At 50.1% G+C, this 13,439-nt stretch overlaps 1 protein-coding gene across 1 annotated transcript; it reads left to right on the top strand.

Annotated features, from left to right (window-relative positions):
* The first annotated feature begins 3,923 nt into the window (after window positions 1-3,923).
* LOC147245611 (ADP-ribosylation factor-like protein 4D) lies at window positions 3,924-8,125 on the top strand. The gene is made up of 3 exons (XM_086184584.1): window positions 3,924-4,079; window positions 4,897-5,552; window positions 7,267-8,125. The coding sequence occupies exons 2-3, from the start codon at window positions 5,109-5,111 to the stop codon at window positions 7,429-7,431; spliced, it is 609 nt and encodes a 202-aa protein (XP_086040710.1). The 5' UTR covers window positions 3,924-4,079; window positions 4,897-5,108; the 3' UTR covers window positions 7,432-8,125.
* Window positions 8,126-13,439: the final 5,314 nt, after the last annotated feature.

Genomic DNA, 13,439 nt, shown 5'->3' with positions numbered 1-13,439 from the left:
TAGATGGATAGATAGATAGATGATAGATAGATGATAGATAGATAGATAGATAGATAGATGATAGATAGATAGATAGATAGATGATAGATAGATAGATAGATAGATAGATAGATAGATGATAGATAGATAGATGATAGATAGATGATAGATAGATAGATAGATGATAGATAGATGATAGATAGATGGATAGATAGATAGATGATAGATAGATAGATAGATGGATGATAGATAGATTGATAGATAGATAGATAGATGATAGATAGATAGATGATAGATAGATAGATAGATAGATGATAGATAGATAGATAGATGATAGATAGATAGATGATAGATAGATAGATGATAGATAGATAGATGATAGATAGATAGATAGATAGATGATAGATAGATAGATAGATAGATGATAGATAGATAGATGATAGATAGATAGATAGATAGATGATAGATAGATAGATAGATAGATAGATGATAGATAGATAGATGATAGATAGATAGATAGATAGATAGATGATAGATAGATAGATAGATAGATAGATAGATGATAGATAGATAGATAGATAGATGATAGATTGATAGATGATAGATAGATAGATAGATAGATAGATGATAGATAGATAGATGATAGATAGATAGATAGATGATAGATAGATAGATAGATAGATGATAGATAGATAGATAGATAGATAGATAGATAGATGATAGATAGATAGATAGATGATAGATAGATAGATAGATAGATGATAGATAGATAGATGATAGATAGACAGGAACTCATAAGTTCACTCACTTGATTTCTGGGGTTGATGAAGGTGTCTCTCTCTCTCTCTCTCTCCTGTTACTGACCTGCTTCAGAGGAGTTTCCAGGCAACACAATGCTCTCGGTGTGTGTGTGTGTGTGTGTGTGTGTGTGTGTGTGTGTGTGTTTAAACCTGAGCAACTAAGAGATACCAGGTGATCTGCAGGTGTACAGTAACCTGGTAGAATGGAAGATCATCATGTTCCTACACCGCAGGTGTTTTCTTTACTCTGACCAGGCGGAACCGGTTCCACCGGACCTTCGTCTAGTGAAGCACGCATCTCTCATGTTACGGTACTCTGGTGTTCACCGGATTCTGAGTTTCCTCCGCAGGTGCACAGGTGAGCTGACTGGCCAGCAGCCATGTTGACAGGTTACTGCAGGGCAAACAGGTGCCATCAATAACCTTCCCTCTGGCCCCATTCCATTCAGCTGTGCCGGGACCTGCTGTCACGTTAGCCAGCCGGAACAGAACCCTCATCGGTCTGCTGCGCCACACCTGAGTTCCCCCACTCATCACCTGGCGACGCGGCCACTGAGGAGAGGGATCACTCAAACATTCCATGAGCAACAGCAGACGACCAAACCGGGAAACCCTGCACTGAGCCGAGGCGACACTCATCAGTGGAGTCACTCATGAGATCTGGTCGTGTGTGTGATCAGCTGGCCTATCATTCCCCCCGCGGACACCAGAGGGCGCCCCTCCCACACGCAACCACGAAGGCGCCTCTGGTATACAGGAAAGAGTCCTGTTCCCGGGATGGACCCCCACTGCAGGAGCCTGGGGACCTCCAGAGGTGGCTGTCACATGATCAAGCCAGGAGGAGTGTGTGTGTGTGTGTGGGGGGGGGGGGGGGGGGTTGTCTATCACACGGATGTTCGTGGTGGTGAATCTCAGAATAGTCTGTTGATGTCAAATGTTTCTACATAGCCAGAGAGGTCAGTCAGGGGGGCCCCATTACACACACACACACACACACACACACACACACATTCACCCCCCCCCAACACATACTTTCACCCCCCCCCCCCCCAAACACACACACACACACACATACACACACACATCATTAACATTATGAGTGCTGGGTATCAGGGAGAGAACATGAGCCATTACAATGCAATCAATACAGCTGAGCTATAGACTGCTCATACACACACACACACACACTCTCTCATAAACACACACGCTCATACACACACTCATACACACACTCACTCTCTCATACACACACACACACTCACACTCATACACACACTCACTCTCATACACACACTCACTCCCTCATACACACACGCTCACTCTCATACACACACACTCACTCTCATACACACACACTCACTCTCATACATACATACACACACACACTCACTCTCATACACACACACACTCACTCTCATACACACACACACCCTCACTCTCATACACACACTCTCACTCTCTCAGGGGGCCGGTGCAACTGCTGCAGTTTTGCCATTTTTAAACTGTTTGATTTTCTCACATCAGACTTGAAGGTTCTCAGGTTGAATACACAAACCACAGTACCTCCACTATACTGCATCAGTACCTCCACTATACTGCATCAGAACCTCCACTATACTGCATCAGAACCTCCACTATACTGCATAGGTACCTCCACTATACTGCATCAGTACCTCCACTATACTGCATCAGTACCTCCACTATACTGCATCAGTACCTCCACTATACTGCATAGGTACCTCCACTATACTGCATAGGTACCTCCACTATACTGCATCAGAACCTCCACTATACTGCATAGGTACCTCCACTATACTGCATCAGTACCTCCACTATACTGCATCAGAACCTCCACTATACTGCATAGGTACCTCCACTATACTGCATCAGAACCTCCACTATACTGCATAGGTACCTCCACTATACTGCATCAGTACCTCCACTATACTGCATCAGAACCTCCACTATACTGCATAGGTAGCTCCACTATACTGCATAGGTACCTCCACTATACTGCATCAGTACCTCCACTTTACTACATCGGTACCTCCACTATACTGCATCGGTACCTCCACTATACTGCATCGGTACCTCCACTATACTACATCGGTACCTCCACTATACTACATCGGTACCTCCACTATACTGCATCAGTACCTCCACCAAACTGCATCGGTACCTCCACTATACTGCATCAGTACCTCGAACCCAGAACCTTCTTGCTGTGAGGCCACGCCTCTACTATACTACATCAGGACTTCTTCTTCATTCGTACCTCTACTCCACTATACTACATCAGGACCTCTACTCCACTATACTACATCAGTACCTCTACTCCACTACACTACATCAGTACCTCTACTCCACTATACTATATTTCAAAAATACAATTTGTATTTGTACTTCACTATGGGCAGGAATGGAAGATGTATTTTGCTCTTGTTGCTCTTTACTGTGACAGTAGAAATACCCTGATAGAGTAGTACCCTGGTAAAATGGACAGTCAAACATCTACAGAAAGTACAGAAGTATTTGATAGTTTACCTTAGTATCAAAGGTCGATGTATGCATTGTACATGCTGTGTGTGTGTGTTTGTGAGAGTGTGTGTGTGTGTATGAATGAGTGTGTGTGAATGAGTGTGTGTGTGTGTGTGTGTGTGTGTGTGTGTGTGTGTGTGTGTGTGTGTGCGCGTATGAATGTGTGTGTGAATGAGCATGTGTGTGTGTGCTCCGCTGACCTCTAAAGGTAACAGAGTTACAGTGGTGTGTATTTTCTCAAATATTTTTACAGATACAGTAACTGATTGGTTCAGATCCATGTAGTGGAGTAAAAGTACCATAATACTGGCACCTCCACAAAGAACTACCAGGGAGTTAAAGTTACTACGTACTAGTGTATTCCGAGGGCAATTTAGCAGCTGTACCAACTTGACCTGCCGCCATTTTGGTTCTCTTCAAATGCAGCTCGTGTCTGTAAGTAGCTTTTCATCTGTAAACGCAGTAATTCGAGGTATTTTCTTCGGATTCTTGCTGGGGGGGGGGGGGGGGTGTTTGTCCAACATTCTGCTTCCGGGTATTGTTTCTCTCTCTCGCCCCTCCCCACCAGTGTGACGTCAGCAGCGGGGGGTTGGCGTTGAAGCTCCCCTCCGCCTTTCCTCTCTCACTCGACTGGATCCTACCGGACGACGAGAGAGCAGCGGCGGGTCCTCCCTGGAAAGCACGAGTCCAACGTGCAGTGAGTTCAGTTTAGCGGTTCGACCGCCGCCATGTTGAGCTGGAGGAGCGCAGAGGGTCCGACAGGTGAGAGACGTGGACCGGGACCGGACCCCCCCCCCCCCTCCCACACACACACACACACACACACACACACACACACACACACACTCTCAGGGACTTAGTGTCCCTCTTCTGCTTGGATGGTTCTCGACCCGCCGTTGGCTTGGCCGCCTCGCGTCGGCCTGTTACTCGGTCCGCCGCCGGCAGCCGCGTTCCTCGGGCCGGGGAGGAGCGCGAGGCTCCCTCGGTGACGTTGTTGTTGTCGCGGCTTCACCGGAACGCCGCCGAGCCACTGAGTACTTCTACTCAACCACTGTACTCAAGTATTCGTGTTGTGGGGGACTGTGTACTTCTACTTCTGTTTTTATAGTTGTGGTATGAATGTGTTGTACTCCACGTCATCGATGGTGACGCGTCCGTTCATCACGGTCGGAGACGTTCTTGAGAGAAAAACCTGGCTAAAGTCGTGTACTCGGACACTTCAGTAAGCTCAATACGGAGTAACGGAGTACTGATGCCTGTACTTGAGTAGAGTGGTGAAGGGAGACTTTTACACTACTTTATTTTCAAGTGAAAGAACTGTGTACTTGTACTTGGTAGGGGACAGTAACTGCAGTAAAACAAGTGAGGCAGGATCGGCGTGTTTACAGTGAGAGGTACTGGGGGGTGAAGGGTTAATCACTGCTGATACCAACAGATGAGTCGATTAATTCCTCTGTATTTGTATTGAAGACAGAAACTACTGAAGGTTAGTCACCAGTGTAGTGTTCTGGTGTGTGTGTGTGTGTGTGTGAGAGAGAGAGAGAGAGAGATTCCTGACTGTGTCTCCTTCTGTCTGCAGGGCCTCAGTGACTGCAGCTGGACGTCTGGTCTCCTGCGCTGGTCTTTGAAGTGAGGACCAGAGTGTGAGCGGCCCTCTAGCCAAACACCCCCCCCTCCCCCAAGACACACACACACACACACTCTCTCTCACTGACTGTCACACTTCTGCCTGCGAGGTCCTGGGTCTGTAAAGGAAATACTTCAGCCTTGTAAACCTTGACTTTACAAAACATGGGGAACCAGTTGACCGAGATCGCCCCCAACCCCCCGTTCCTGCCCAACTTCCAGGCCCTGCATGTGGTGGTGATTGGGCTGGACTCCGCCGGGAAGACCTCCCTCCTCTACAGGCTCAAGCTACGGGAGTTTGTCGAGACGATCCCAACGAAAGGTTTCAACATGGAGCGGATCAAAGTTCCTATGGGCAACTCCAAAACACACTCCACCACCTTCCAGGTGTGGGACGTTGGGGGGCAGGAGAAACTGAGGCCCCTCTGGAAGTCCTACACCAGAAGGACGGACGGACTGGTGTTCGTGGTGGACGCAGCTGAGACAGAGCGCATGGAGGAGGCCAAGGTGGAGCTGAACCGGATCACCCGCTCAGCAGAGAACCAGGGGGTTCCTGTGCTGGTTCTGGCCAACAAGCAGGACTTGGATGGTGCCATGTCAGCGTCGGAGGTAATGAGTTCTACAAAGGGAGAAGTCATGTTGAGAGCAGGACACCTGCACTTCCATCCATTCGTGATGGCGATACACAGTCGAGCCCCAGCAGCCTGAAATGACTGTGCTGGTACTTTACGGGACACAGGAGAGTTGAACCCCCCCAAGGGTCACGGTGTTCTGCGCTAGTCCCCAGTGTTCCATGCTAGTGTTCTGTGCTAGTCCGCAGTGTTCCATGCTAGTGTTCTGCGCTAGTCCGCAGTGTTCCATGCTAGTGTTCTGCGCTAGTCCCCAGTGTTCCATGCAAGTGTTCTGCGCTAGTCCCCAGTGTTCCATGCTAGTGTTCTGTGCTAGTCCGCAGTGTTCCATGTTAGTGTTCCCCACTCGTCCACAGTGTTCCATGCTAGTGTTCCGCGCTCGTCCACAGTGTTCCATGCTAGTGTTCCGCACTCGTCCAGTGTTCGATGCTAGTGTTCTGCGCTAGTCCCCAGTGTTCCATGCAAGTGTACCATGCAAGTGTTCCGTGCTCGTCCCCGTTGTTCCATGCAAGTGTTCTGCGCTAGTCCCCAGTGTTCCATGCAAGTGTTCCGCGCTCATCCAGTGTTCCATGCTAGTGTTCTGCGCTAGTCCCCAGTGTTCCATGCTAGTGTTCTGCGCTAGTCCACAGTGTTCCATGCCAGTGTTCCGCGCTCGTCCACAGTGTTCCATGCTAGTGTTCCATGCTAGTCCCAAGTGTTCCATGCTAGTGTTCCACGCTCGTCCACAGTGTTCCATGCTAGTGTTCCACGCTCGTCCACAGTGTTCCATGCTAGTGTTCCATGCTAGTCCCAAGTGTTCCATGCTAGTGTTCCGCGCTAGCCTCCGGTGTTCTGCACTAGTCTCCGGTGCTCCACACGAGTCCCTTGTGTACTGTGTTAGTCCCTGGTGTGGTGGACTAGTCCCCAGTGTGCCACTCAGCTATGGCTGTCTCTACAAGCCACAGGCTAGCGGCTTGTATTAAGATGCTTGTTTGAAGTTAAGCTCTTTTTAGTGTGTTTTCACGAAGTGGTTGCCATGGTTACTGCAGACATATAACAAGCAGAATCTGCTGTGACGCTCTTGATGCTTGAAAATTGTGTGTCAAAAGCATGTAATGCTGAGTGAGGCCAGGTCCTGGTGTCAGTGGGGCCAGGTCCTGGTGTCAGTGGGGCCAGGTCCTGGTGTTAGGGGCAGAAGTTGTTCCCATGTCAGCTGGTGGCAGTTGCCATGGAGACTCCACCCAGCTGCTGCGGTGAGCCTGATCACTTCCTCCTGACTCCTGCTGACGTGAAACCTCTCGCTGCTTTCACACACAAACCCAGGACATTGCTGGGTTTGAGCCACTTTGGTCCCACTTGTGAAACTCTCCTTCACACGCCACATTTTCATCTCTCCCAAGAACCCAAGCCCCACCTCGTGTGGTGCGTCTGGTCAGGTGGTGCCAGCCCACGTCTGGGCTCGTTGCACAGGTGTTGGGAGATGAACTCAGCTGTTGTTGACTCAGGCAGGTGGAGGTTCCCGGCCACGTGTCACTGCTGGGAGGAGAACACCTTCTAGATCCAAGCATGATGATCCGGACGAGTGTGAACACGCGTGCAAAGCAGGAGATGAGATGATTCAAGCGTGTGTGTGTGTGTGTGTGTGTGTGTGTGTGTGTGTGTGTGTGTGTGTGTGTCCTCTGGACTAACCTGCTGGTGCTGCTGGTGTGTTCCAGGTGGAGAAGTTGCTGGCGCTTCATGAGCTGAGCTCGTCCACGCTGCACCACACTCAGGGCTGCTCGGCGCTGGACGGCCAGGGTCTGCAGGCGGGCCTGGAGAAACTTTACGAGATGATCCTGAAGAGGAAGAAGCTGCTGCGGCACAGCAAGAAGAAGAGATGAGGGCCACTCCTGGTCCTGCTCAGCCACTACTTGTCTTTGAACCTGGACTGGTCAAGCGAGTCGGTCTGAACTCTGGCTCTAGATACTGTCCCCCTGTTGCAGCCCGCTCCAGACATCTGGACAGATGTGCTTCCTCTGGGATTGTTTGGCTCTTGAGCACTCCTCCGCGTCCTCCCCAGCATGGACACACAGCTCCTGGGGGCAGTGAGGACAAGCACCTGTGCAACTGATGATGGACACTCACTGATGCACTTGCTCCAGCGTAGAAGGATCCTCACTCCTCCACCTAGCACCGGACCTGCAGGGTCAGAGACCTGCAGGGTCAGAGACCAGTTCCTCCTCTTCCTCCTCTTTCCCATGAATATTTACATTGCATGATGTTCTCCCAAATCCCTGCTTGGGACTATTAAGACAACCTTTTGTGGACCAAAAGAAGGCCAGTGTGGCTCCTGTTAATACTTTTGTAGAAGTTGTTAGACCTCTGGGACCTCTGGGACCTCTGGGACCAGCGACTCACTGACTCGCTCACTCACTGACTCGCTCACCCCTGTCACCCTAGATGTAGAGTTCGTTACTCTTCACCAAAGTTCTCACAGACGTGTGTCCAGTTGAGTGAATGCTGCTGGGCTGGGAGCCTCATGTAAATATTGTTTTGTAAAGTGTTGAAGAATGAATAAATTATTGAGCAACCTTGGCATTGTGTTGGGAGGCGTGTCTTCATTGTCCGCTGGCGGGACTGAGTCTGACACACCTGCAGCTCCTCCACACTGGTCCGCCTCAGCCGAGAGCACCACCCGTCGGGTGTGAGCTCATCGGCTGCTGCACTTGGAGGCGGGGCTTTGGTCTGATAGCTGGGACCAACCACCCTGAGTGTGAAGAATGCGCTGGAACTCAGCCGTGGCCAGGCTGGCGGGTTGGTGGGACCGAGTCAGGCTGCTGGCACATTCAGGAAGGTTTCTATCAGTTTCATCTCTAGAAAGCAAAAGCTCTTCTGGATCTTCTCATTTAAGGCCACATTCCCATGAGCCTTAAACCTGCAGTGCCCAGTTTCCCCACCACAGCTCTGATCAGTAGGTCACATGACTCAGCAGCACTCAGGCATTGATCAGCTGTGATCAGCACTGACTGAGTATGAGGGTGTGTGTGTGAGTACAAGTGTGTGTGTGAGTACGAGGGGGTGTGTGTGAGTACAAGTGTGTGTGTGAGTACGAGGGGGTGTGTGTGTGTGAGTACGAGGGGGTGTGTGTGAGTACAAGTGTGTGTGAGTACGAGGGGGTGTGTGTGAGTACAAGTGTGTGTGAGTACGAGGGGGTGTGTGTGAGTACAAGTGTGTGAGTACGAGGGGGTGTGTGTGTGAGTACAAGTGTGTGAGTACGAGGGTGTGTGTGTGTGTGTGTGTGAGTACAAGTGTGTGCGTGAGTACGAGGGGGTGTGCGTGAGAACGAGTGTGTGTGTACAGACTCCAGGTTTGTTCCTGCCAGAAGAGCAGGGATTAAATTTGTGGGAGGATCAGAGGTTTGGCCTGTCATGAATATTTGAGGGAGGGATGAAAGCAGAGCTGAGGGCACGGACTTCACACACACACACACACACACACACACACACACACACACACACACACACACACAATCAATAATAGTGATGACTTTGAGCTGGTGTCCATCAATGAGGTGGAGGTGCCTAGTAGGCATTTGTGATGCATCTCCACTGCCGCCATCTTGTTCAGGCCCTATCAGACTGGTAGAAGATGTCTGACCTTTGTCAAGACTAAGAACTAAACCTGAGAGCAAAACTAAAAGAAATGTAAAAACTAAGCAAGAGGGAGAAACATTTCACAGGTGAGAAGTTGTTTGACTTGATTAGACTGAATTTAGTTGTTGATCAGATCAAATGAAATGACTGTCAGGTCACTTTTATTAGGGTGTCACCAAACCCCAACCAAAGTTCTGTCCTGACTCTGTCCAAGTAGAGCAGGTCCAGCACCTCCCTCCTTCAATGAACCTCCACCCAACAATTCTCCATCAGCAAGCACATCCTGCAACAGCAGCCACCAGAACCTTCCTTTACCAGCAGGAAGGTGGAGCAGATCCAGGATCAGTGGGGACGGAGAGAGAGCAGGAGAGCAGGACAGAGACAAAGACAGAGAATGGAGGAAGACAGAGAGACAGAAGGAAAGAGAGGGACAGAGAAAGAGAGAGAGAGGAGGAGAGACTGATGGACAGAGACAGAGAATGGAGGAAGACAGAGGGACAGAAGGAAAGAGAGGGACAGAGATAAAGAGAGAGAGACAGGAGGAGAGACTGATGGACAGACGGGGACGTGAGCAGGTGGAGCTACGGGTGGCAGCTGGAGCCTCTTCAGGTCTGGGGCCTCCTCCAGCAGCACCAGGATCTGGGATGAGGGGAGAAGAAGAGGAGTTAGTAACACGTATGAGGACAGGAGGAGGAGAGAGAAGCCCAGTGCATCATGGGAGATCCCAGCAGTCTGAGCCTATAGCAGCAGATCTAAGGGCCAGCCTAAGCAGTCCTGACTATAAGGCTGACCAACAAGGAAGGTCTGAAGTCTGCTCTTAAACCTAGAGAGGGGGTCTGGGTCCTGGACTGAAACTGGGAGATGGTTCCACAGGAGGGGAGCCTGGGTAGGAGGCCACTGGTACCTTTGACTAGTTCTGTTTCTGTGCTAGGATGAACCTGACTGAATCCTCCAGTCAGCTGTTTAGCAGCTGCTTCCTCCAGAACCTTGTAGTTGGGGTGAAGGGAACAGTTTTCTTCCAGGGTTATGCTGAAGATGATAACAGTCAAACGCTGAGACAGACAGAGAGAGAGAGGAGGAATGAAAGCCTCGCGAGTCCCAGTTCTGTCGAAGTGGTTGAAGCCAAACGTCCAACTTCATCAAGTTCTCGAGGGACCTGGAGCAGCTTGGGCCAGGAAGAACCCATTAAACATTAGAACCTGATTCAGGGACTATGACTTTTATCCTTATAAGGATAAAAGTCATAGTCCCTGAATACTTCATAAGTTATGAAGTATTTTGGAAGTATCCCTTATCATGAAAAAACATGTCTGGCCTTTCTAACAAACATAATTGCTTGAAAATTGGTTTAAACTTCAACCAGCTATGATGTTACTGGATGATGGAGCGTGTGGAGGAGGCGTGGCCTGACAAATGTGGCGGCATTTACACGTATGATAAATTTACACAGCGCTTTTCTACCTTTGCAGCGCTGAGTGTGATTGACAGCGTCATCTCACCCACCCATCACACTGATGATGGAGTTGCCATGCAGGGTGCCAACCTGCTCATCAGGAGCACTTAGAGGTTCAGTATCCTGCTCAAGGACACTTGGACATGGTGACCGGGGGGGTGGGGGAACCTGCTGGTGAGGGAAGAAAACACAGGGCTCCCTCTCTGTTTCACCCTCCGACCATTGGAGGAAAACCTGAAGGTCCTGACCTGCAAATCCATGTGGATTAAGATTGAGTTAGCATGAGGGGTAGCATGAGGGTTAGCATGCGAGTTAGCATGCACGTTAGCATGCAGGGTAGCATGAGGGTTAGCATGCCAGTGAGCTGCGGGTTTGTCACAGCTGTCGCTGCTACAGCGTTCCAACTGTTCTATCTGGGCCTCTGTGGGATTCAGGCTGAGAGGATCAGTCACAGCAGGATGCTACAGCCCAACCCCCACCCACATGCCTCTGACACTAAACCTGCCCAGCCCCCATCCCCACCCTCATGCTGAGCTCCCCCACCGGACAGTGATAACAACTTGTGTGTGTGTGTGTGTGTGTGTGTGTGTGTGTGTGTGTGTGTGTGTGTGCGTGTGTGTGTGTGCGTGCGTGTGCTCATCCCAGCTGTAGCTGTTAGAGCAGCAGAGGGTGTGTAGATGTGGTTGTGTAACCCTTCAGTTACATCAACACACACTATAAATTATTGTGAGTCACCCCAAGGTGCCTGTGTTCCCTCTGTGCAGGTCATCTGCTCCAGGAACTCGTACAACCCATCAGACAGTCGGACCCTAAATCCTCCGGTTCCCTCTGTCCTCCTGCTTCTCTTATGATGAGGATTTTACTCAGCCGTTGGCTGCTGCGCACATTTATTGATGGGAATCCTGTTGTGATCCAGGAGTGACAGTCAAAGGTGTGTGTGTGTGTGTGGGGGGGGGGGGGGGTCGTCTGCTCTCGGCTCACCCGAGAACACTCAGGTGAGCCGTGAGCAGCACCAAGCTGGACAGGTGATGGGTGTGTGGACAACACACACTCACACACACACACACACACACACACACACACACACACACACATTCACACACACACTCACACTCACACACACACACACACACACACATTCACACACACACACATTCACACCATGTCATGTGTCCATCACCAGCAGCTGGAGCTGCAGCTACCAGAGTTCACGCTGAGCACAGATGTTCACGTGTGTCCGCTGGTATGTTTACATGTTAGCAAGTACGCTCGTGTAAGCTTGTTCATGCAACTGAAATCACGTGTCGTGACCAGATGGTCAGAGTCTGACTCAGGCACGTTCATGCTCGCAGCGTTCTGCTCACGTTCAGCCGTGGTACTGAACTTTATTCTCCAGAAAGAGAAGGAGGTGGACCCGCCTCCTCTGGTGGTCACTGCTCGGTTCCACACACCTCCTGTTTGAATAGAGGATGCTGCCTGAATCTTGGTGGACCTTCACCCAGAGAGCAAGAGAGACAGACTGAGGGAGACAAAGAGAGACAGACAGACCAAGGGAGACAGACAGAGAGAGAGAGGAAGAGAGAGAAAGACAGAGAGTGACGGAGACAGAGAGCAAGAGAGAGACAGACAGAGACAGACAGAGCAAGAGAGAGACAGATAGAGAGTGACAGAGACAGAGAGCAAGAGAGAGACAGACAGAGAGCGACAGAGACAGAGAGCAAAGAGAGAGACAGAGAGAGAGAAGAGGAACTAAAGCCTCTGGAATTCCATTTCTGTCTCTGTGGTTGAAGCCAAACGTCCAACTACATCAAATTCACGAGGGACCTGGAGCAGAAACTCTGCAGCCGTTCTGAGAGTCGGGGGGGGGGGATGTGATGATGTCATATCTGAGTAGGACTGCAGTGAGGACTGGTAGTACTCACACACAGAAAACAGCCTCATACTCAGTTGCTAGTTTAAAAAATTACAAAAAACTACATTTCCCATCATGCAGCTGAGGGGTGGATTTAGTGGAGCTGAGCTTAGAGGGAGTAGATAGACTGATAGTTCTTCTCTTGCCCCCCCCCCCCCCCCCCCCCAGGACCTTGAAAGGCTGCTCAGTCAATCCCATTAGCCTGGGAGGAGGCTCCAAACTGGTGGGATTAGAACGTCAGCAGAACGGGAAGAAACACAGGCCAGCAAGACTGATGACTCATCTTTCTCTGCCTCTGGAGCGCCGCTCTCTCCATCTGCCTGTCTTCCTAATCTACGGTGGCCTCCTGGACGCGGCACCTCTCGGCCTCTGGCCTCCTCACCTGTACCCAAGCGTCCCCTGTCATCCGTCTGTCCTCCTCATTTTTGGACAAACACCTGTGTCCGTCTGCTTCTGTCTTCTTCAGCTTTACAGATTCAGACCTGACAGAGTTTGTTAATGTTTACATCAGATGCTGTCGTGTATATGTCCCGCTAACACGAGTCTGAAGGAGCTCACGGAGGTCATGGAGGTCATTAAAGTTCATCAAGGGAAACACAAGAAGACGAGGAGAACATGGTATCCTCAAGAGGAGGTTCTAGGCTGTGGGATTACAAGAATAACTGCAAATTAACCAATCTTCCCTGTTACTTTACCTCCAAAAACGGTTGAAGTGATTCACACTAGGAAAAGGTCGAAGAACAGCAGAGTCACTGAATCATCACCGCTCTCGACGGTGGCGACAGGATGTACAGCAGTGATGGGTTCTTGCTCCCGCCCACCATGCTCCTACTTCCTGGTTCTACACACCTGATCAGGGTACATTGTTGCTTGGGTTGGGTCATGTGACTG

Source organism: Aulostomus chinensis, chromosome 18 (genome assembly GCF_037954235.1).
Source record: "Aulostomus chinensis isolate RoL2024-O1b breed Wild chromosome 18, RoL_Achi_v1.0, whole genome shotgun sequence".
NCBI lineage: Eukaryota > Metazoa > Chordata > Actinopteri > Syngnathiformes > Aulostomidae > Aulostomus > Aulostomus chinensis.
The sequence above is the reverse complement of the archived record's forward strand: the minus strand, read 5'-3'. Positions and strand labels throughout refer to the sequence as shown.

Bases quoted from the DNA above. Each gene is read 5' to 3' on its own strand.
- LOC147245611 (XM_086184584.1), top strand. From the start codon at position 5,109: ATGGGGAACCAGTTGACCGAGATCGCCCCCAACCCCCCGTTCCTGCCC. The intron at 5,553-7,266 runs GTAATGAGTTCT...GGTGTGTTCCAG, and splicing joins GTGCCATGTCAGCGTCGGAG to GTGGAGAAGTTGCTGGCGCT.